General features: G+C 45.4%; 1 protein-coding gene across 3 annotated transcripts in view; it reads right to left on the reverse strand.

Annotated features, from left to right (window-relative positions):
* The window catches only part of LOC119179239 (organic cation transporter protein), a 61503-nt gene that overhangs the window by 7892 nt on the left and 30461 nt on the right, over positions 1 to 23150 (reverse strand). For all 3 annotated transcript variants that reach the window (XM_075869113.1, XM_075869112.1, XM_037430307.2), the window contains 5 exons: positions 15820 to 15974; positions 8427 to 8595; positions 4189 to 4336; positions 3080 to 3171; positions 647 to 861 (listed from right to left, as the gene is read on the reverse strand). In XM_075869113.1, coding sequence (XP_075725228.1) covers positions 647 to 861; positions 3080 to 3171; positions 4189 to 4336; positions 8427 to 8595; positions 15820 to 15974 — 779 coding nt within the window. The remainder of the gene's footprint in view (positions 1 to 646; positions 862 to 3079; positions 3172 to 4188; positions 4337 to 8426; positions 8596 to 15819; positions 15975 to 23150) is intronic.

Here is a 23150-nt window from a genome sequence, read left to right on the forward strand (position 1 = left end):
TACGTGAATGGCGCTGTCGAAACCGAAAGGGAAAGGAGGGGTGTTGTTTCAATGACTGTTGGCACGCTCGCGTGATCGTGGCGGTGAAACGGCAGCTGATCGCGTGCCATCGGCCACTAGCAATAATAAGACGAAAAGAAAATGCATCAAAAAATAAAATAGGCGGAGGATGCACATCAATATGCCCAGTGAACACCACCCAGATGCGATAAAATCATGGCCCGTGCATGACGACAGGCTACGTTACAGCCGATATCTTGGTAGAGGCATGACTTGTCTGGGTCATTGGTTGTGGCTGTGCGCGCTGATGTTAGCTCGTATCAACGCTAGCAGCCACTGCTACCCGACAAGCTGCGTCTTGCAGAAGCAATATCGAGGCTGGAGTATCAACAGCTTGTGGAAGCGCGCCACCTTTTCCAATTTGTTTCCGACAGCGCCCGCTGTGAATCAGCTCATGTAGGGCTCGAGGCTATACGACAAGTGCTCGCGTGTTCGAGCTCATATTGCTCGTGATAGCACACTTGAAGATGTGCAGCGTTTGATGGCGCGAGCGTCAGTTGATGTCTAAAAAAGCACCAGGTCACCGTGCACCTCACAGTGTGGTCCAGACAACGCCACCAGTTAGGTACTGTGCTCCGTCGCATACCTGGAGGCAGGACTGCCACGGCGAAAGCGCATAGGCCAGTGACGCCGTACACGGCGAGTATGGTCCAACGTCGCCGACACCACCTGATGGCCGCGTAACAGATGACGGCCACGGGGAGCTCTGCGACCGCAGCGATCACGAAGGTGAGGTAAGGGTCACCTCCCAGGTTGGTCACCGAGAGCTGCAGGCCGTAGAAGATCATGCCACTCGCCGCACTGTGGGTCGATAGGAATTTTCCTTTTTTTACACGATTTGGTGCTTTTTTTTTTCTGGTTGATTCTACGTATTTTAGGCGATGATGTTCCAAAATAATGCCTGCTACGGCGTTTGGTGTTTTCTAAAGTCACGTGTGTTTTATGTCGGGAATGTTGTCACACACACGCATACGCACGCACACACATGCACACGCACACACACACACAAACGCTCGCGCACGCACGCACACAAAGAGGGAATGTAGCCCTGCCGCGGTGGTCTTGTGGCTAAGGTACTCGGCTATTGACTTGCAGGTCCCGGAATCAAATCCCGACTGCGGCGACTGTATTTTCGATGGACGCGGAAATGCTGTAGGCCCGTATGCTCAGATTTGGGTACACGTTAAAGAACCGCGGGTTGTAGAAATTTCCGGAGCCCTCCAATACGGCGTCCCTATAATCTTATGTTAGGCTTGGGACGTTAAATGCCACAAATCAATAAAAAAAGAATGTACGACCAGATTACCAACTAAACTCAGTAAAATATTAAGAAATCGGCCTCTGTGAAACATACTAAATGCAGTTTTCCGCTTTGAGGCGTCTTTTTTTCAAGCACCCACTCCTATCTCGGCGACCATCAACCTTACTCGATGGCCAAGTCAATAGTCGGTGCTTAGATCGCGGCCGTGGCACACATACGACGCAGTCGAAATGTCAAAGAGTTCTTTAATAATATGTGACGTTCTAAATCTTCGAAGGCCTCCACGACAGCCTGTCTCCCTATGATGTCGTGTTTTTGCAGGTAAATATTACTCTTAATATTTGTTTTTGTCGAACAGTCATCGTTATGTCATGTGCGTTTGAATTTTTTAAGACTGCGCTTCCAGTACTGAAAGATTCCTAACGGCACGAGCGTAATCATCCTTACATAATATTGTTATGAGAAAGTGGTGAACGTCGCGTTTCGTACGACAGAAAACGCAAGCTAGTCCCATATTGCTGCGGGGAAGAACCTGCGGGTGCTAACAAATTTTGACAGGCTGCTGTTGCCGCATTTTCGGTCGAGGCCGAAATGCTTCAGGCCCACGTGCTTATATTCAAGTGCCCGTCAAAGAAACCCAGAGGATCGCAACTTTCAGCAGTTCTTCACTATGGCATATTTCCTAACCATATGGTGTTTTTGGGACGGTAAACTCCAACGCATATTAAAGTACGTGTATTTTTAGAATAATCACAGAGGTTTGCCTGTGCATTAAGTAGTGTGAAAGGTTATTATTTCTTGATATAATAATAATAATAATAATAATAATAATAATAATAATTTATTATTATTATTATTATTATTATTATTATTATTATTATTATTATTATTATTATTATTATTATTATTATTATTATTATTATTATTATTATTATTATTATTATTATTAAAAGAAGAAAAGGTGATATTTTAAGTACATGATACCATTATGAGAATGCCGTAGGGGAAGGTGTCGGAAATTTCCGCCATATCATGTTCTTTAACATGCCCTGACGCTGCACACTAGACAGGACGCCAGCCTTTCGCCTTCACCGAAACGCGACCATCGTGGCACGAGCAATCAACACCACAACCTTTGGGTCAGCAGCCAAGTACCACACCCGGTGTAACACTGGTGTGAAAAACTCACGAAAGATTGCAAATAGCTTGGCATTCATATTTCAGCTACCGCACGCTAACAACCGCCGAACTTATGGCAGTCCTCAAAAATCAAGTCGTTCATATAGCGCTAACCTATTTTATATCTTCCGTAGGTTTCTGAGTATCACACATCCATGATTGATTGATTGATTGATTGATTTGTGGGGTTTAACGTCCCAAAACCACCATATGATTGTGAGAGACGCCGTAGTGGAGGGCTCAGGAAATTTCGACCACCTGGGTTGCTTTAACGTGCACCCAAATCTGAGCACACGGGCCTACAACATTTCCGCCTCCATCGGAAATGCAGCCGCCACAGCCGGGATTCGAACCCGCGACCTGCGGGTCAGCAGCCGAGTACCTTAGCCACTAGACCACCACGGCGGGGCCGCATGCACGAAAGGACAAAATAAAGAAACAGATACACTCAGTCTGGTAACTTCTGTTTATATATACTTTCAATTTGTCCCGTCGTGTATGTGCGCTGCAATGAAACCTACTGAATATGTCCTACCAAGAAAGCCTTGTGAACCTATTGCACAGACAGTTTTCACTTACGATGCGTATACCAGGATGCAGGTGTAGAGGAATACTCTTCGACTTCTGATGAGGTCCAAGCAACTGGCCTTCTTTTCGGCCGCTTGCTCTTGCTGAAAAGTTAAACAACAATGTAGCACCAAAGAACCGCTTCGTCAGTGTTAACAACAGTGCTAACTGAACACCTCATTCCATACTTGAAAGCGTGTCAATAGATAAATCAAGCCAAATCTTCAATAAGACGACTTGCATTGTCAGGGCAGGGAGTCTTCTTCAAGGCATGTCGTTTGCCGAAGCGTTGACTGTAGCGCATGCCTTCGTTCGGCGACTTCCCACTTCAGGAAGTCTTCAGCGTCAGCTGAAACCATGTCTTGTTAGAGTATTATGTAACTGGCGTCGGTGTCTGATTTGAAAACAATGTGCTATATAATATTGTAGATGTAGTTCTACATAAATTTTTTCTGTACCACAATTCTCTGGTTGTCCTTCCGTACTAAACTAATTTTTTTCTGTAGTGTCCCGCCAATAAACTATTTGAGACGTGTGCGAGGTGAACATGCACGTTCTGTGCTGTATCCATGGCAACGTGCTTCAAAAAAATTTGTTCGAGACTATCATTTGTGTTAACAATATTGTATTGAAGAATATCGCACAACGTAAACAGAACGGAAATAACACTATATTTTCAACACAAACATGGCTGATGCTGATGACCTCAGATGAATGGCGCTCACCCACAAAGGGGGATGGGCCAAGAACCGGGCGGCAGGATAGCTAAATAAAACTAAAATGAAATAAAGCCAATTTGAAAAACTAATTTAGGGATAAAGCTGCCAATAAACAAAAATGGTTGCTGAAGCCAGTGGTCAAACCATCCCATCCCTTGTTCCTGACAGTCATAGCTACGAATGATAAACTAAAGATCTGAAACATGGCATGATCGCCCGAAGGTGATGGCATCATCATCTTTGTCTTTCTCCAATCCACCAGCCCCTGCCATGTAAATCGCTTCCTCTGCATCCGGCTGGCTTTAACAACACGTTACTATATACATACACGCAACATGACCGTAATGACAAAAACCTGCGAACAATTGTAATCGCATTAAAAGGTACTGTTAGTAGTATGACCTGCAATATTTTCTTTCTCAGTTGGCCAAGTACTGCGTCGATATCGTCAATTGGCTGTTTGTTGTCAGCGCAGGCCTTGAGAATTACTTTTCGAGCTTCGTCCATTTTTCCGGTTGCTATCAGCCAGCGAGGAGACTCGGGCAGGTACCTGAAACGAACAGTTGGAAAGAATATAGTTAGTGTTTTACAGTGAATCTGTACACGGCTAGACGGTGACGAAATGGGGTGATCCGTGAATTCATGAGTGTTAAAAAACTCTATCGCTGTCACCGAAAAAATATGCCAATCTTACGGGATAATCTCTGTTTCTGCTTTAATTCTCGTGAGGAAACGAGAGAGGAGAGCGAGAGTGAAGTACTCATTTTTGAGCTATGCGAAACGAATGTGCCCGTTTAACTCGCTTAAAACAATTAATATCTGAGTTTATCTAAGCGTACCCCCCGCAAGCTACAACCAAAGGTCCTTTTTTTTTTTACTTATACGATCTTCGAGTGCTAGCCTTGTTAGTCTTCCGAGCATATACGGCACTTGGTTCCTGTTTAAAGAATATTGATAGAACCAACTCTAAAGAATTTTATTCTTGATTCGCGTTGAGTATACAGTTAAGTTGCGTAAATATCATGTTATAGCTAAGCCTTTTTAAAGGCCAAATAACAGTATTGAGAATTATTGAAAAAGCTGAATTAATTGGAAGATTGTGAGTCACTTGACTCGCAACGGCACGTTGTGGAGCTCATTTGAACCACATGCTTTTTTTCTGCCTGACTTTCGAGACTCACGTCAGTAGCTAGAAAAAAAAACAGAATTAACGCAACAGTAATGAAAACCAGCTGACGATTAAGCCAGAGAATGTACAGAGGACGTTATTTTCAGATGCCCACTGCAGTGGCTCCGTTGGAAGTAAGCTCCGGATGCTGCAAGCTCGACCCTTGATGTCAGAGAGTTTATCTTTCGTCCATTTTAATTCTGTCCCATTAATATCCCGAGAACTTCGATGCCGTTAAAAGACCGATAAAAATTGCGAATATCACACTAAATCACGCAAACCGTTAAACAGTGAAACTAGCCGATTCTAGTGTTATCTAGTTCTTTCTATGTTGTTGCGAGCATTTAGCTAGGTGATGCAAGGTTCTTTCTAGGTTGCTTCTAAGTTGCTGTTAGGCTTTCTATTGACCTCGAGAACATGCCGTGGCGCCATCTAAGTGATGACGTCACTCATAGTATGCTGGGTTGTCTGTTACGACACCGCAATTCTTGCGCTTTTGCTGTAGACACCGTTCGTGCTTCCCTTTGTTTTGAAGCTACATGCTAAAGAAAGCAGTAGGGTCTGATAATACAGGCAAGCAAACTACGAATTGGTGCCCTCAGTGGCACTCTCGTGTCTAATTTGCATCGTAAAATTGTGACTAAGAACCAGTGCAGCCATGGGGGACGATGCAACTGGTGTCGCGATAGCAACGCTGCCGTATTCCTCAACTACTACGCAGCACTGCTGCGTAGTAGTTGCGCAGCAAGGCGAGAGCACGCATCGTATGTGACATCAAAACGATCGCAGCGCTGGCCTCTGGCCCTCGCGGCCAATAAGTAGGTGGCGCCAAATCGTTTCCAGGTTGATTCTTAGTGCAGTGCGGTTCAAGTTTAACCACACACTATCGCACACTCGACGTGCATGTCCCAATGTCAGATACAAAAACTCGGGGTGAAACCAAATGTTCACGCCTCTCGTAGATCTAGCAAAAGGTTAAAATACCTCCTTGACATCTACAGGCATGTTTTCATTGGCGCAGGCGTTCCATCGCTTCGTTGTCTTCTCGCAACCACCATTGCCTTTGTTTCTTTCTCCACTATTCTCTCCTTGTGCGCGCTCTGGGCTCACCGCCATCAGTTGATAGTCATTAGTCGGACCAACTGTCGCCTTCTTGATTTTCATTGAAACGGTAGGGGTGAGTGGTATTTGCTCAATTTCTGTGAAATGGTACCATTCAAGATGTCGATAGGTTTTTGTGGTTATCCATTCTACATCGATCTTCACAAGCTTCGCTGTTAATAGCAGCGCCTGTACCTTCCATGGCATCATTGTCGCTTGCTTTTATGCAGGAAAGCGAATAGCAAAAGCTAACTAGCTCTTAAATCTCCTTTGATTCAAAGTTAACACAAAATAAGAATGGGTAAAACTCGAAATTGACAACGCCCTTACAGAAGTAGTTTTTATTAGATTGATATAAAAGAGTTCAGGCAACGTATATTGGTATTTCACACGTACAGCACCGCTTGACGTGAATGCGCCCATGGTGATGCTTAGTAATACATCTCCATTGCAACGAATAACGTCCATCATTTCATATTAAACAAGCCCTTGTGGTCATAAAACTTGTCGTAGATAAGGTAGTCAACGATAAGAAGGAACCACAGAAAGCGATGTGACAGCCACAAAAGTGCGACTGACTAGAAGCCGAACTTGGGGCAAGGTCGACTACTAGCGCTATGTTGGAGTTATTTAACACCACTGCCTGACCAGATAGAAACGCGACCTGCGTTGTGCATTTCCCTTGGCTGGCTGCGATCATTCGAGGGGGCTAGCGTGAGTGGGAACCGCGGAGGTGAAACCATATAGTTTCTCTAGAGGGAACTCTGGCGCTAGTGCCTATGGGAGCTGCAACGCACGGCGCTTCAGTGAACATGGGAATGGTGGGTAGTAAACGGATTTGTCTAGCCTTCATACTTCTGGCTCCGTGTGTGTTCGTGTGGCTTGGAGCTGTTTTCTCAGGAAACAAAAATCGGCAAATGTTGAGCGGTTGCGCTTCATCATCCTAATCATTTAGGCTTACCATTTCAAATCGGGTCACGAAGTTCAAAAGGGTTTGTTCTTTTCTTCAAAATGAAACCAAAACACGGCAATAAACGAAGCCGCGAGTGCGATTCGACAACCGCAAGTAGAAAGACTAAGGAAATCTGTGTACCACGCTTCATTCTCATGGTAGCTGAACAATTATAGCGCAACAGTCCCCTCTAGCTAATTTAAGATAACTCCTTCGTTAACACCAGGCAAGCCGGTGGGCGTTGCAGAACTGTTTTTATTATAGATGAATCCTATCAGTGACAGCAAAGCTTGGGGTAAGTATGCCACCTGGAATCGTGTTAATGCGTTGAGAAAATTGCATTTTTCCTATTGGAACGGTGTTGAACAGGATAGACGCTTGAAAACGACTCGATGAAGAAACAAATAACCGATGTCATGGCCATGATTCATAACTGCACTTGACCAAGAACGCTGTGAAAGGGAGGGATGTGGCAAATACAAAAGGCGTGTTTTTTAAAGCCTAAAAAGTATGGGACCATGCAGAAGTGTATAGCATGCCCGGCATTTGTTGTTTTGGACCTAGAAAGCTCATGGGTTCGATTCCCACTGACGTAACATTTTGTTGTCTGATTGTGCGTATGCTATCGACGTAATTTCGTACACGGAAATGCGTCACTGAGCTGTTGCTGGCAGAGTTTCTTACAAACATACCTTGAGGGAAGTGTGGCGCCGCTGCCTATGCGAATTTCTACAGGGCGTCGTTGGAGCACTGGGAATGACGGTATATATGTGTCTGCGAGGCTTGTGGTAGGTGGTAATGGATCGAAAGTCAATGCGAATGCGTAAATAGAGCTCTTCTAAAACAAAACGTTCTTAAACGATTCTCATCCACGCGTATTATATTTAAAATAAAAAATCCCTTACCTTGACGGCACAACCAAACGGCGAAAAAAAGAACAGATGGCATAAAATGGCAGAGGGAAAGCTCGCTTTGTCGTCGTCTTGCCTAATTCAGTGGCCGTTAGTAACTTTTTACGCTTTGTAAAATTTTACATCGATGCAGAAGTTTCCAGTGTTAAAGAAGACACGTTTCTGTGCAATGCAGAAAAATAAATAGCTTGTTCTGTGATCTTTTAGTAAGAAATCAACCATTTTAACGTGACACCTGATGCATGTTTGAGGTACACAAATCCAGGACGAATTCGAATCTCGCGTATCCCAGCATTCCCTTGAATCCAGCAGCTCACTAGAGCCAGACTTCACTCTAGGTGTTATTGTGAGAAGCTGTACGGTTGGTGGACTCCGGCATAAAGCACTTTCTTGTGAATGGAATACACTAGGACACACTAACAACGAGGTACAGATGCAGCTACCAGACACCTAAATGGAATTTTAGGGTAGCATCTACTGCTTGCCGCTCTTTTTCGTTTTTACTCACCATGACCAAAGCACGAATACCAGAAGAGGTACGCTGATGGCGCCTTGCAGGCTCCTCCAGTCTTGGAGGAGCCAGGCAAAGCCTGGGAGCATGATGATGCCTATGGCAAACCCGACGCTGAAGGCCAAGGCCGCGGTTGTCCGCTTCTGGGGACCGATCACCTCCATCACTGAAAAGCACGTGAGTGGCAGAGCCGTTTTACAAGGTGTGGCTTCGTTGTTCCTGTTATTGCGATAGCAATTATATGGACACTTTCGGCTGGATGTCACCGCCGACGTCGGCGTCAATGTCATGCACCGTATATATATATATATATATATATATATATATATATATATATATATATATATATATATATATATATATATGATAACGAAAACCCAAGAAAGAAAAAAATTGGCCCCGTATCTGCATGTTAATCTGCAAACGTCCAAAGACGATAGTCTTGCATGGGGAGAGAGTGAACAAAACATTTATTTGATGTTCTGCGCCAGAAAACTTGGTGAATGGTATTCTGGAGGCGCTGTATTAGAGTGCCTCGAGCGTGCAGCGGAGACAAACGAGCGCATCAAGTCACGTCATACGTGAAACATCAGCGCCATCTGGCAGTTTACTTGGAAAACGTTGCGCGTTCGAGACGGGGCGTGCGCCCGTCCCAGAGGTAATAAGGTGTAGAACGCAAGGCGACGGGCAGGTGCCACCACCGTGTAGTCTTAGCAAAGCGTTGGAAACACTCGCCTTTTCGTGCAAGTGTTGCATAGTCAGTGCAGCGTGATAAACGCTACGGTCCTTAGAATTACTTATGTATGCCTTTTCTAGTAAAAGATGCACATGTAGATCATATACGCGTTGTTATGGTGCCTCAGATATGCGCAATAATTGCTTTTTAATCGACAATCGCACAAATAGGAACGCTGAATTTTGAGCAACATTGGTGGGCGCTGCAGATGGGGTTGGCCGTTTGGGGTATCGGCTGGGGCCGTTTAGAGTACCCGGTACCGTAAGGGTAGACAAACAGACAAATGTACAGACAGACCAAAATTTTTGCGTCGAAAGTTCCCAAGAAAGACTATCGTCTTTAAAAATCCAGAAACTAGACTCCGGCGCGCACAATCGAACGTGGGACTTCCTCGTCGTGAATGCGAGGCACTACTTCTGAGCCACCGTGGGATCCTCCTTAGACGTTCAAACAGCAAGCTATTTATATCTACCACTCACGGCTGTTGGCGGGCATATCGGGAGGGGGGTAACTATCGTTTTTTCAGCATTATCCGCAAGATGCACACGGCGGCTTTGTCGGCGGCTCTCATTTCTCACGCGTACTTTGGCCCGCGTACAGAATTAGAGTGTGTACACTCGATCGCGGACCCTTATCTTGCAGTGGGGAGGATCGTACGTCGTACGTATTCTGTTCTAGTTACCGGGTGCACAAAGGTCACTGCAACCGTTGCACATCCTCCGTTTGCGAAACGGGCGCGCTTTTCAGACAGGGCGAAGTAACAACTGGGACGCTTATTCGCGTTCATATGTACCTGTGCGCATAAAGTTTCCTAATATACACTACAGGGAACTCTGGCGCTAGTGTCTATGGTAGCTGCAACGCACGGCATTTCAGTGAGCATAGGAATGATGGGTAGTACACACATTTGTCTAAACTTCGTACTTCTGGCCTGCTTTTGGCTCCGTGCGTGTTCGTGTGGCTTGGAGCTGTTTTCTCACGAAACAAAAATGAGCAAATTTTTAGCGATTGCGCTTCACCACCCTATTTTTTTAGACTTACCTTTCCAAAGTGGGTCACAAAGTTCAAAATGGTTCAATCTTTCTTTTAAAACAAAATCGAAACACAACAATACACGAAGCCGCAAGTACGATTCGCCGCCCGCAAGTACGAAGACTAGGCAAAAGTGTGTACTACCCATCATTCCCATGGTCGCTGAACAATCGCAGCGCCAGAGTGCCCTCTAGTTAATTTTGAGAAACTCTATGCCTGTGCGGACGTTTTGTGCGTCATTCGTGCGTGAGAAACGCAGGACACGTTTCCATCTACTTGCCATTATTTGCGTGACCTTCCAATTTATTGCTATTGCGTTCATTGCTTCGCCTCTATGGCAAAGCTGCGACTTTTCTTTTTCATCAATATAGTGAGTGAGGCTGAGTTACAGAGCGGAGAAGCCGCTTGACCTGCTTCGGCTTAAAGGGCATCTAAATATCCTCTGAAAATAACAAAAAACGATGGCGTTATTTTTTCCTGGTTTTCCTATCTTTTCTTGACGACGTGTCACTCCCGCGTTCTTTCTGCCATGAAGACCGAAGCTCTTCATTGGTTTGTATAAGATGGAACCATCAGTTATTTTTTCCAATCCTGCTTTGCCATGCTATCACAAGTTCTTTCTGTCACGTCTCGCATGACCGTCCTGTGTGGTCGATTCGTTTCGCTTTGTTTTGTGATTTTTCCACACTACATGCGAAAATAAAAGCACGTAGTGAAAAAGTCCTAAATGCTGATATTCTGATATATAAGGGCTGACAATGTACACGAGGCTCACGCAGAAATAAGCGGTGAAAAGGAGATGATGCTGGTAAGAACGGTTGTAAAGACGTAAAGGAAAGCACTTTCTTGCGTTAATCTTTGAGTGATTTAGGGTCTTGTGCGAGCATTGAGTTCACTGTGATTGACAATAAAAAGATCAAGAAGACACATGTACAGCAATGAGCCAAACAACCTTTTAACGAACAGGAAGAAGCACTAAGCAAAACGATATAGGTGATTAGCGCTATCGTCAACCATGATACATATTATAAGGGCAGTAAGGAGCAATGCGATTTCACAAAATCAACTTACACCTCTTAAAGAAAAAATGTGAGTAGCACAGAATTCAGTGTTGAACTCCCACAGGGGAAAACAAGGTCACATGTATCAGGTTTATGTCAAAACGAAGCAATTGTGCTTGAAAATCATCATGTATGCTATCCCAAACGGCCGCAGAACATTACCAGAGGTTAATGTGTGATGGTAATGAAGGAAGACGTCATAAAATGACGAGGAAAAGGTACACCTATGATTTCTGGGGTACACTTTTGGTGACTTCGATTTTCCTTACGAAATCGCTAGTCAATTCAATTGCGAGTTCGAGGTTAGGTATAGATACGCTATAGCCTGCTAGTACATAGTTATGTAGCCTGCATATATGATGACACAGTTACGTCAGTCTGCTCTACTAAATGTACGCTGCCTAGACGGCGGGCCAGCGTACTTATGTTTTACTTCCTGATACCACCCAGGCACTTACGGACATCACACGCACACTTACTCAGGCGGAGCATGCCTCTAATACGTCATATTGTTTGCTAAATTAACTAGAGGGGACTCTGACACAGGGATCGTTAAGCGATCATGGGAATTATAGGTAGTACACAAATTTGCTCAGTTTTCGTACTTGCGGGTGGCGAATCGTACTTGCGGCTGCATTTATTGCTGTGTTTCGGTTTTGTTTTGAAAGAAAGATTCAACCCTTTTGAACTTCGTGACCCGATTTGAAAAGGTAAGTCTAAAAGAAAAAGGTGGTGAAACGCAACCGCTGAAGGTTTGCTGCTTTTTGTTTTGTGAGAAAACAACTCCGAGCCACACGAACACACATGGAGCTAAAAGGAGGCCAGAAGTACGAAGATTAGACAAATGTGTGTACTACCAATCATTCCCATGCTCGGTGAAGTGCCGTGTGTTGCAACTCCCATAGACATATAGCGCCAGGAAGTAAAATGATAGAAGAATGGCAGGGAGGTTAACCAGCTTATAGGCCGTTGGTTTGCTACCCTGCGCGTGGGAGGGGAATGGGGAGATGAAAGATAGAGAGCAGAGAGGGAAGAGAAATAAACACAGCACATTCAGCAGCACACGCACTAACACTCATAGTGCCAGAGTTCCTTCTAGTGTATATTAGAAAACTCTATATATGGCAGGACCGACACGTGCCATGGCAACGCCAGCGTGACACGACGAAATGAACGCTGGCGAGCGCGCGCATCGTGTCACGTTGAACGGTATTGGTGCCTTGACTGTGGCATGTAGTCATGTTCTCACATGACAGGCGTCTCATGATTATCATTTTTGCACCAGTCACATACCTTCGTCATCCATTGGCGTCACGTAATACCAAATTTGACAAATGTGAAGCTAGCGAAACGCCCTTGAGTGCCTAATGAGTGTGTCATGTAGTCATGTTGTTACATGACACGCATATCGTGATTATTATGTTTTATCGTGTATCATACCTTCGTCATCTATTCACGTCCCGTAATACCAAATTTGGTATGAGTGAAGCTAGCGAAATGGCCACCAGCGCAACAAGAGCGTGGCATGTGGTCATGTTGTTACACGACACGCATGTCAGAACTTTCATGTAAGCTTCTGTCGCTTGTGTTTGCCATGCAATCATGTCATGCCATACCAGTTTCGCAACATGCCAAGTGAACAAAACCACAGCAACAGCTGCAAAACAATAACGTGTAAATGATGACATACCTGTCATTATTTTCATGTTATGACTAGTCAATTATGCTCTTCATACAGTCATGTTATGCCATACCAAGTTTGGTAACGATATCATAATCGAAACGGCCAGCAGAGCTAAAACTCCTAGGCGGTTAGATAGATAGATAGATAGATAGATAGATAGATAGATAGATAGATAGATAGATAGATAGATAGATAGATAGATAGATAGATAGATAGATAGATGGATAGATAGATAGATAGATAGATAGATAGATAGATAGATAGATAGATAGATAGATAGATAGATAGATAGATAGATAGATAGATATATAGATAGATAGATAGATAGATAGATAGATAGATAGATAGATAGATAGATAGATAGATAGATAGATAGATAGATAGATAGATAGATAGATAGATAGATAGATAGATAGATAGATAGATAGATAGATAGATAGATGGATAGATAGATGGATAGATAGATAGATAGATAGATAGATAGATAGATAGATGGATAGATAGATGGATAGATGGATAGATAGATAGATGGATAGATAGATAGATGGATGGATAGATGGATAGATGGATAGATAGATAGATGGATAGATAGATAGATAGATAGATAGATAGATAGATAGATAGATAGATAGATAGATAGTTAGATAGATAGATGGATAGATAGATAGATGGATAGATAGATGGATAGATAGATGGATAGATGGATAGATAGATAGATAGATAGATAGATAGATAGATAGATAGATAGATAGATAGATAGATAGATAGATGGATAGATAGATAGATAGATAGATAGATAGATAGATAGATAGATAGATAGATAGATAGATAGATAGATAGATAGATAGATAGATAGATAGATAGATAGATAGATAGATAGATAGATAGATAGATAGATAGATAGATAAGCTCAAAGTGCCGAAGCTCGCTAAGAAATGCTTCGCACTTAAAATGGTTTGTAAAAACGAATCGCAAGTATTTTTGTACATTGCAATTCAAATGACTAGTCACGCCAAGGTAACACGCATCTATCACACATCTTGCATCACGGCTTGTGTCTATCTAGTGAGTTTAAAAAATGTGGTTAACGATAAAGAGTATTATATACTCTACTATGGGAAAGCATAAAGCCGTCCGTGAGAGGGGGGGGGTAGAAAAAGTAGGTAACAATTTAAAGTACTTGGTACTCTACTATGGGAGAGCATAAAGCCGTCCCGACCTGTGAGGTAAGCATATGTACGACAGATGCACTTGCAGATCCATATGCAGCACGCAAAGAGATAACAACTACGCTGGCGTAATGAAACATCTCGTTTTTTCATAGGGACATAGGAACACATGGTCGGATCACTGGTTCTCAACACAAAAGCTGGAACTTCCTGGCGAATTTCAGCAAATTTCAACGCTACTGCTGACAGAAGCGTAACATTTTAGGCTAGAGACGACCAACTTTTAATTATTAACACTTTTAGTGTTCACGCTAGTAGCGAAGAAGTGGTTATGGTTAAACAAAAACCAGCGAGCACGACACTCACACAGATGTAATATAGGCTTGCGAAAGTCCATGAAGTAGAGCTGGTATTTAACCTGAGTAAGTAGTCCAAGCTTGGCAACCTACCATTAGGCAGGCTCGTAATGTGGCGGAGGGCCAAAGCCTGGACGTCCCGGCATGGTAGACCTGAGCCAGAGCCATTATTCTGTGGGATCATCACTAAAGTTGTTCCATCCATGAAACAGACTGTAAACATGAACGACCGAAATTCCCCACGAGCCACTGCTTTAACAAGCTCTTCCGCACATCCCCTCAATCTTAACACCCAAGTCTTCTTCTTCGAGGAGCTAAAAAAAATGGCAGCATATCCACGGAGTGAATGATGGAGAGTGGGGCGAAGAATTCGTCCGTCCATTCGTTCTTGCTTCCGTCCGTCCATGCGTCCATCAGTGTGACCGTCCATGCGTCCGTCAGCCCGTCCGTGCATGCGTCTGTTCGTGCGTCCGTCCCTGCGTTAGTCCATGCAGCCGCCCCTGCGTCCGTTCATGCGTCCATCCATGCATCTGTCTATGTGTCCGTCCGTCCATCTATTCAACACTCCAAGTACCACCATCTCGCATCTTTTCATCATATATTCCTCATATAGAAGCACCGCCATTCAGCGGACATTCCAAGGACTAAACGAGAGGTGGCACACGCACACTTTCTTACGGCTTGCGCTTTGGGTCCACTTCCCACCTTTAACCACCTCGAGTGTATGGTATATACTAGTTCACTGTATTGATGGCACTGCGGCCGAGTGCTCGCTAAGCCTTTCGAAAACCATGGAGGTTACGCCCAGCGAGTATGACGTAGCAAACTTTTTCAGTCAGATAGTGCTCAATGTACATGCCAATGGCTGCTAATGGGAAAAGAGAGGCGGAGAATTCGGCTTTTACTTTCTTACGGCTTGCGCTTCGTATCTACTTCCCATTTTTAAACACCTCGAGTTCATTCATGGTATATACAAGTTCATTGTAATCAGGGCACTGCGGCTCAACGCTCGCTAAACCTTTCTGAAGCTAAGGAGGTTACACCCAGCGAGTATAACGTAGCAACCCTTTCTTGTCAGATAGTGCTCAATGTACATGCCAATGGCTGCTAATGGTGATCGCAGCCTGCGCGTCAACTAAAAGCCGAATGCTCCTGTCTCTCATTCCCCATTAGCAGCCATTGACATGTACATTGAGCCCTATTTTTTTTTGTTCAACAACGCACAGAAGAAGTTTCTCACCGGCACCACCTTGGAGGTCAAAATGTTATACTTGTTACACACTACGGGGGACGAACGGGTGCCGTTATAAGAAGTTTCGCCCCCAAAAAAGTATTCCCTTCTATGAACTCACAAAGACAGAAGGAAGCGGCCTGTCCCAATCCCAAGCCGAGACCTAGAATCCCTCTGGAGAACAGAAGGAGAGAGAACCACGGGGATACCGCCACGCAGACGCTGCCGACGAAGCTGGCCACGTATCCGGCGATCACCATGGGTCGTCGTCCAAGCCTGCACAATCAATTAATCAATTATTCAATCAACCAATCAGCCAATCACTTACTCGCTCACTCACTCAGTCAGTGAGTCGGTCAGTAAAAGAGAAAACACCCGCGTACCTCCACGATGTGAGTCACTACGAGTGGCCAAAGCACTGGGGAGATAAATCACCCCCCCACGACTGATATGTAAAGTATATACATTGTTTTGTTGGTCATAACCCGTATGTTGTGCTAATTTCTGCATTCCGTTTTGCATTCATTTTTATTGCTTTGTGGTGCGCGAAATGTATAGCCAATGGTTCGTCGATGGAATCTAACCTTCAGTTGGCAAAGACGAGGTCTATGCACGTTTTGTTTATATTTAGGTGCTTATAAAAGACTGAGTCTTCTGTATACATTAACTACTCATGAATCTTTCGTTTCTCAACTAGACCGGACTTGTACGAGCGCAAGCTTACAACCTTTCGCTTAATGTACACGTTGATGTCTGTGCCGTCGAGTATGTTTCTAGGGGGGGCATCGAGACCATCTTCTGGAAATCTGTCGGCACGTCGACCACTTGACCTTTGATTCTGTGCCGCCAGTTGACGTGCGTTAAACGCCTGATGCTCATCGACGGGAGCTGCGGACCGATTCGATGATCGCTGCTTCCCGAGCTCTTGCCTCCGGGGTACCTTGCTGTGTGCGTAGATATTGAGCCACTGCATGCTGCACTCTCACCTCCGGTGTAGCAGCTTGTCGGTGTTGCTGCGTTTCTGCGTTGGCGTTGCTTTTCACGGGCGAGAGTGCATTCGCGTTCATTTTCATCTTAGGATGAGAATGTGCGGTCTGGAACGCGCTAAATTTTCATTGTAATCAGCCACAGTACAAAGTGGGCATGAATCCTTACATATGTCTAGCGGGTACATCGCTTATTAGCAGAATTATGAATGGCATTGTGGCAAAGTGAGCCCCATCTATTCCATGAAATTTACGGTGGGCGTATAGTAGTAAGTACCTCACATGTGCCGTGCCATGACGAACATGCAGTACCGATATAGTGGGTACCTTAGACGTGCTGTTCCGGACAACGGACAATGAAAAAGCCTAGACCCTATGAGTTCTTCTACCCGAAATATGGCCCCTCTTCCCGTAAAACCGGGATGCGCCTACCTTACTCCTGTGAAAGGCAGTTGTGCGAGCTTGTTTCCTCTCGAGCCGTTAGGGCTCTTTTTCGGCTAATGCCAATATCCCCATGGTAAAACATAAAAGTTCGTTGTTACCACCTAAAACTCATACGATTGGCTGAACCGGGACACCAGAACCCCTGACGAAATATCCGAGGACGTTCAAATTGTCGACTTAGAACCAGCGTAATATTTTCGAGTTTCTATTGGGGAGTCAGCTGTAAATTTACTTTACCTGCAACCGTCATAAACTATTACGGATATTCAGCATCAGGTGGTGTAACACAGGAGTTAGCAAGCAAATAGGCTGATCGCCATGCGTGTAACGGTGAGGTCCACGGGCCGGCTTTATCCTCTCCCATAGTAGAGTACCAAGTACTCTAAATCATTAACCATTTTATCAACCCACACAAAACCTACTGCTCAACCACAGTTTAGTACAAAGTTTTGTCGGTGACAAGCTAAGAATAAAAAAAAATTGCCAAGTCTCACGTAGAGTGGGAATCGATCATATGCGAAGCATGAATGAGAAATGTCAGCACAACGTTACGAGGTGGAAGTAAATGATGCCGTACATGACTTTTCTGTCATGATTATCATGTTTGGATGTGCCGCCTACCTTCGTCATCCATTCACGTCACGTGATACCAAGTTTAGTATATGTGGAGCTAGCGAAACGGCTGCGAGCACGCTATGAGCGTGGTATGTTGTCATTGTTATGACCGTCGTCAGTAGGCGCCATGCTGTCGCTGGGAAGCGTAGCCGGGCAGCGTTCCCACGCCTGGAACCCAGTTTTCTCGGAACCAGCGTCCAGAATTGACAGGGGAGCGGCGCTCTTTTAATCCTCAAAAAAGTAGCCGACTGGCCGGCTGCCTATGCCCACCAGGTATTGTCCCTGCTAGCCGGAGGACGAGACGTCATCTCGCCACGACGCCGTAAGCCGTTCCAGATAGGACAACAAAGACAGCGTCTTCCTTGGAAGAAACCGTGGCCGCCGTCACAAATTGCCCTGCTAATTGAGCGGACAAATTGGCGGACCGTTTGATGTCTGCTGTCGGGAGCTTGGGACCCCTCGACCAGCGACACACACATGACGAGGAAGAGCCCCTCTGGCGCCACCTTGCAGTGCAGTGATCACGACTCAATATTGGATGTTCACGTGGGCCGTGCATGCTCGTACCCCTCGCCTGTTGTGTGTGTGTGATTGGTGTTCCACTCAAGAAGGAGTAGCCCGACAGGGCTTATATCGACGCCGCAGAGTGCGGGACGTCGCTCTGAACCATGTAACGGTTCAACCACCACGTTCGTGGTTTGTGAACTCCTAACCTTTCAATGCTATAAATAAGTGTAAATAGTGCCATAAACCTGTTTGTTTTTTCGTATCCCCATCTTGTAAGCGTTCGTTTCCTCAACCCGAAGCTACACCACACTACCACAAGAGACCGGGCAGACCCCGGTCCGCAACAACGGGTGGCAGCGGTGGGATCCGCAACAACTGGTGGCAGCGGTGGGATCCGCAACAACTGGTTGGCAGCGGTTGGATACGAAGCTACAAGTGACAACAACAGTCGGCCCAAGGGAAGCAGCTGGCTCGAGACATGGATCACATATGGGTGAGTGCGTGGCTTTTCCTTTGAGTGAACCAGGTTCTAAAAGAGGATTAAATTTTAGAACTGGTAGTTAACTTTGCCGAAAGACTCAGTTTCGCCGTTTCGGAAAGTTTTTTTTTTTTTGGAAGTAGCGAGCAATCAGTACGATCATGGACTTACGGGAACTGCAGAAGTCGGACTTGTTGCTGTTGTGTGAGGAATTGGGGATCGATACAAAGGGTTAGGCACGAAAACCCATAATCATTCAAGCGATTAATGATTTGGGGGCGGATGATGAGGAACTAAGCGAAGAATGAGACCTCATCATTGAAAGAAAGTTAAGAGCAGCTAAGATGGAAGGAAAGAGTAAAGACGAAAAAGAAGGCCTCAAGATAAAGTTTTTCGAACAAGACTATGAGTTGAGTATGAGGTTGAAACCCCAGCGAGGAGCACTTCTTCTCGACATTGAGGCAGAGTTCGAGATGTCTAGGTACATGCAGCCATATGAGGTATCATGGGATATTGGCCTGTATCTTAGACTGTTTGAACGAAAGTGTAGGCAACTGTCGTGTGAGCGAGAGACGTGGTCTCAGAAGATACTCATGGTTCTGCCCTGCGAGGCAGTGGATGTTGTTGCGCGACTCAGTGAGCAGCACGCGAACAACTACGAAGTTGTTAAAGCAGAGCTAATCAGGAGATTTGGAAGTTCTGTTAGCAAAAAGAAAGAAAAATTCAGACCGGAGTTTGAAAGCGAGGTGTGTCACAAAGCGCCGGAAGTTAAGGTGCGTCATGAAGCGCTTGAAACAGAGATCGCGCCAGTAAAGTGCCTGCGTATTTTAGAATCCATCAAGGTAGAGTATGCTGAGAACGAGGCCTTGGCGGGTCTGGAGGTAGGGACGATGTCAAAAGACGCTCCTTGCATGAATGACGAAGGTGCCAGCAGCCCTAATGGGCCCAATAAGATGCTGGAAACCTCCTTTGTGCCTCAAGAGGACGTTTCGACATCGTCAAATGTAGGCATGGTTAGCGCAGTGGCTGATGAGAGCAAGAACGCCACGCTTCAGCAGTGCAGCGATAATACCGAGCTGGTTTGCAAACATCGCAGAAAAAGGAAGAAGCGGAGGCGTTCGTCACTGTGCAAGCCTAGGACAGGCTGCACTCAGTCACAAGAAAGACGAGAGGGTAGGCCGTTAATCCGTTTCAAGGAACGTCAATGGTGGCGTTCAGGGGAGCACAAGCGGCGAGCCAGGTGTAGAGCGGGGAAACGAGGTGCGTTACCCCAACGAAAAACGCGGTTGCGTTCGACGACTTCGGGAAAGCGGCCTTGCCCGATGGGTCAAAGTCGAAAGCGCAGAGTGGCTAAATACCGTATAGGGGAGAACACAAAAGAAAAAATGGCACAGGTTTCACCCCTGCTCCTCGCGTCCCTTTCCAATTCCTGAGGGGAACAGGCCGAAGTGGAAAATGAGGTGTGACAGCAGGACACCGGCTAGCCTTTATGCGTTTTGTAGCCTCTGGCATGTTCGAAAACCGCCGGGACCGCGACCCCATCGTGTGCGATTCAGGCAAATCTAGTATAGAAAAGGGGGCACGGTTAGTTTGAGTAGTTGTTGCACGCGTGTGCTAAGTATGGTTATTCAGTGCAACATTGAAGATTCATGTTGGAGTCGTTTTAATTGTGTATAGGTTACAAGATTTGATGTAAAGTTTGCAGAAAGAAAACCGCCGAACTAGAAGTGCTTTAATCACTAGTACGAAAATATCGAGAAGGTAAAAACAGAAAATTGTTATTTTCGAGTGTTTTTAAGGTTTAGTGTTATGTCGTATGCCTTCACTTTCAAGTGAATTTGGAGTGAACGAACATTTGAAGGAAGATGTTAACATAGACCAAGTGATTTCGTAAAATGATTAAGTTTGGCGCGACATGGTAGAGTTGTCGTTACGCGCTAGTAGTATTGAGAACATTCTAGTGTACTGTTTAAGCGTAAAACCTATGCAATTGTTGGGAGGTGCTTTAATGAGTATTGCACCTAGGATTACTTTTGTGTTGTACACGGTGTGTTACAACGTAACGTTAGAATGAACATTAAGACAAACTGTGAGGGATTATGCGTCTGGTTAACAGTACCATGTAATTTGCAACGCTGTAGAACTGAGAGTAATTGAAAACGCTCAAGAGAGCTCAGTGGTTTTTTTTTTCTCAGAAGCGTTAGCATAGGCAGATAACTTTAACGAAATGAACCTTCTAGAAAGCAGTGTTTGTCTCCTATGTTTTGTTGGTTTTCTTTGGAGACGATTGATCGATTGATCATATGAGCAGATCATCAAGCTTTCTCTTACCGTTGAGGTAGACCATTAGGCCACAGCTTAGGTTAAGTTTTCGGGAGGCTAGTGAGCTTAATGTCTTAAGTAGTAGACGGTTGTTGGAGGCCCTAGACAAAGACGGACGTTAGGACAAATTTAGCGCTCGCTGAATGCGAGTTCCGGACTGATGCTCTCAGCAGGACAGAACCGATGAAAGTAGTCAGCGACGAAAAGAAGCAGGCTGCCGTTTTATGTCTCGACGACAGTGGCAACGAGTATGATGCGCTCTACTTGAGCCAGAATTTGGGCTCTCGTGAGATAACGTACTGCGCTTCATGAAATGAATGCGCTTGCCTTGTGTAGGCCATTCATCAGTTGCAGTGTTATCTCAGAGGTGCTAAATTTAAAGTAGGAACCAACCATTTTCCCCTTACTTGGCTGCAAAGCAGGACATCAAAGAACAGTCGCCTTGTGAGGCAGAGCTTGATTCTTCGAAAATATAATTTTGGCATTAGGTGAAGGGCAAATTGAATGGAAACGTTGACGCGCTCAGCCGCTCTTTCTAAGCCATTCTGGGGTGCTCTTGATGTATCAAAATTGAGATTTTAGTTTTTTTCGTGCATCTTATGTAAATCTGTAAGGTAGCACGTCTGGTTTTTCAGCTCAAGTGAGTCCTGAGAGTTTTGAGTGTGAGCTTTTGTTAAAGCTAGGAAATGAAAAATGATTTGCCATCCCTCTTTGGCTTGGTTTGTTCGAAGGTGGCCGAGTACTTGCTTGTGCATGTGGTCGAGTTTCAGAAACACTGTCGAAGATTTCGGCAGTTACCTAGACCATGCGACAGGCAAAGGCGAGTTCCTGGCATTGAACTACGGACCCTTTCGTCGTCTCTGCGAGCAGCAGCGGTGACTGCTGCCCTCCGTGACTCATCTGGCGAGGGGGAAGCTGTTATGACCGTCGTCAGTAGGCGCCATGCTGTCGCTGGGAAGCGTAGCCGGGCAGCGTTCCCACGCCTGGAACCCAGTTTTCTCGGAACCAGCGTCCAGAGTTGACGGGGGAGCGGCGCTCTTTTAATCCTCAAACAAGTAGACGCCTGGCCGGCTGCCTATGCCCACCAGGTATTGTTCCTGCTAGCCTGAGGATGAGAGGTCGTGTCGCCACGACACCGTAAGCCGTTCCAGAGAGGACAACAAAGACAGCGTCTTCCTTGGAAGAAACCACGGCCGCCGCCACAAATTGCCCTGCTAATTGAGCGGACAGATTGGCGGACCGTTTGATGTCTGCTGTCGGGAGCTTGGGACCCCTCGACCAGTGACACACACATGACGAGAAAGAGCCCCTCTGGCGCCACCTTGCAGTGCAGTGATCACGACTTAATATTGGATGTTCACGTGGGCCGTGCATGCTCGTACCCCTCGCCTGTTGTGTGTGTGTGATTGGTGTTCCACTCAAAAAGGAGGAGCCCGACAGGAACTTATATCGACGCCGCAGAGTGCGAGACGTCACTCTGAACCATGTAACGGTTCAACCACTACGTTCGTGGTTTGTGAACCCCTAACCTTTCTATGGTATTTTCCAGGCTGCAGGCGAGGCCTTTTTGGCAAGCGTTCTCAACACGCGATGCAAACATCGACCAGTGTGTGCCAATTGCAACACCGGAAGAGAAATTTTTTATGATACCATCGATCGTCACGTAGGTGGGTATGTGATCACTCCCATGAGTCTCAATATCGCAAAACCACTTAACTTTGTGAGAGAAGCACCGTGACACCAATGTCAGGTCAAGGCAGCTGCCATACGTGAGACCCCGCAGATATTTGGGGGTACCATCGTTCATGATGGAAAGGTCGTAATCGGAAGCAAATGTAACAATGTTCCGGCCCCTGGCATTCATCCTAGTGCTCCCCCAAAGCATGTGATGGGCGTTGAAGTCCAAATGTAAACTACCATTTTCGTCTAAAGTAACACAGTTTGACATCGAACTGGAAAAATTACGAGCTATACGAAGGCGTGCTGAACGACGATACAGACGCACAAGATCAATTTACGATCTGAGGGAAGCAAGGCGGCTCCAGAAAAAGATTCAACGACGCATATACAAACTGGAGAGCGAACGCTGGAAAGCATTCT

The sequence above is a fragment of the Rhipicephalus microplus genome, chromosome 7, assembly GCF_043290135.1.
Source record: "Rhipicephalus microplus isolate Deutch F79 chromosome 7, USDA_Rmic, whole genome shotgun sequence".
NCBI lineage: Eukaryota > Metazoa > Arthropoda > Arachnida > Ixodida > Ixodidae > Rhipicephalus > Rhipicephalus microplus.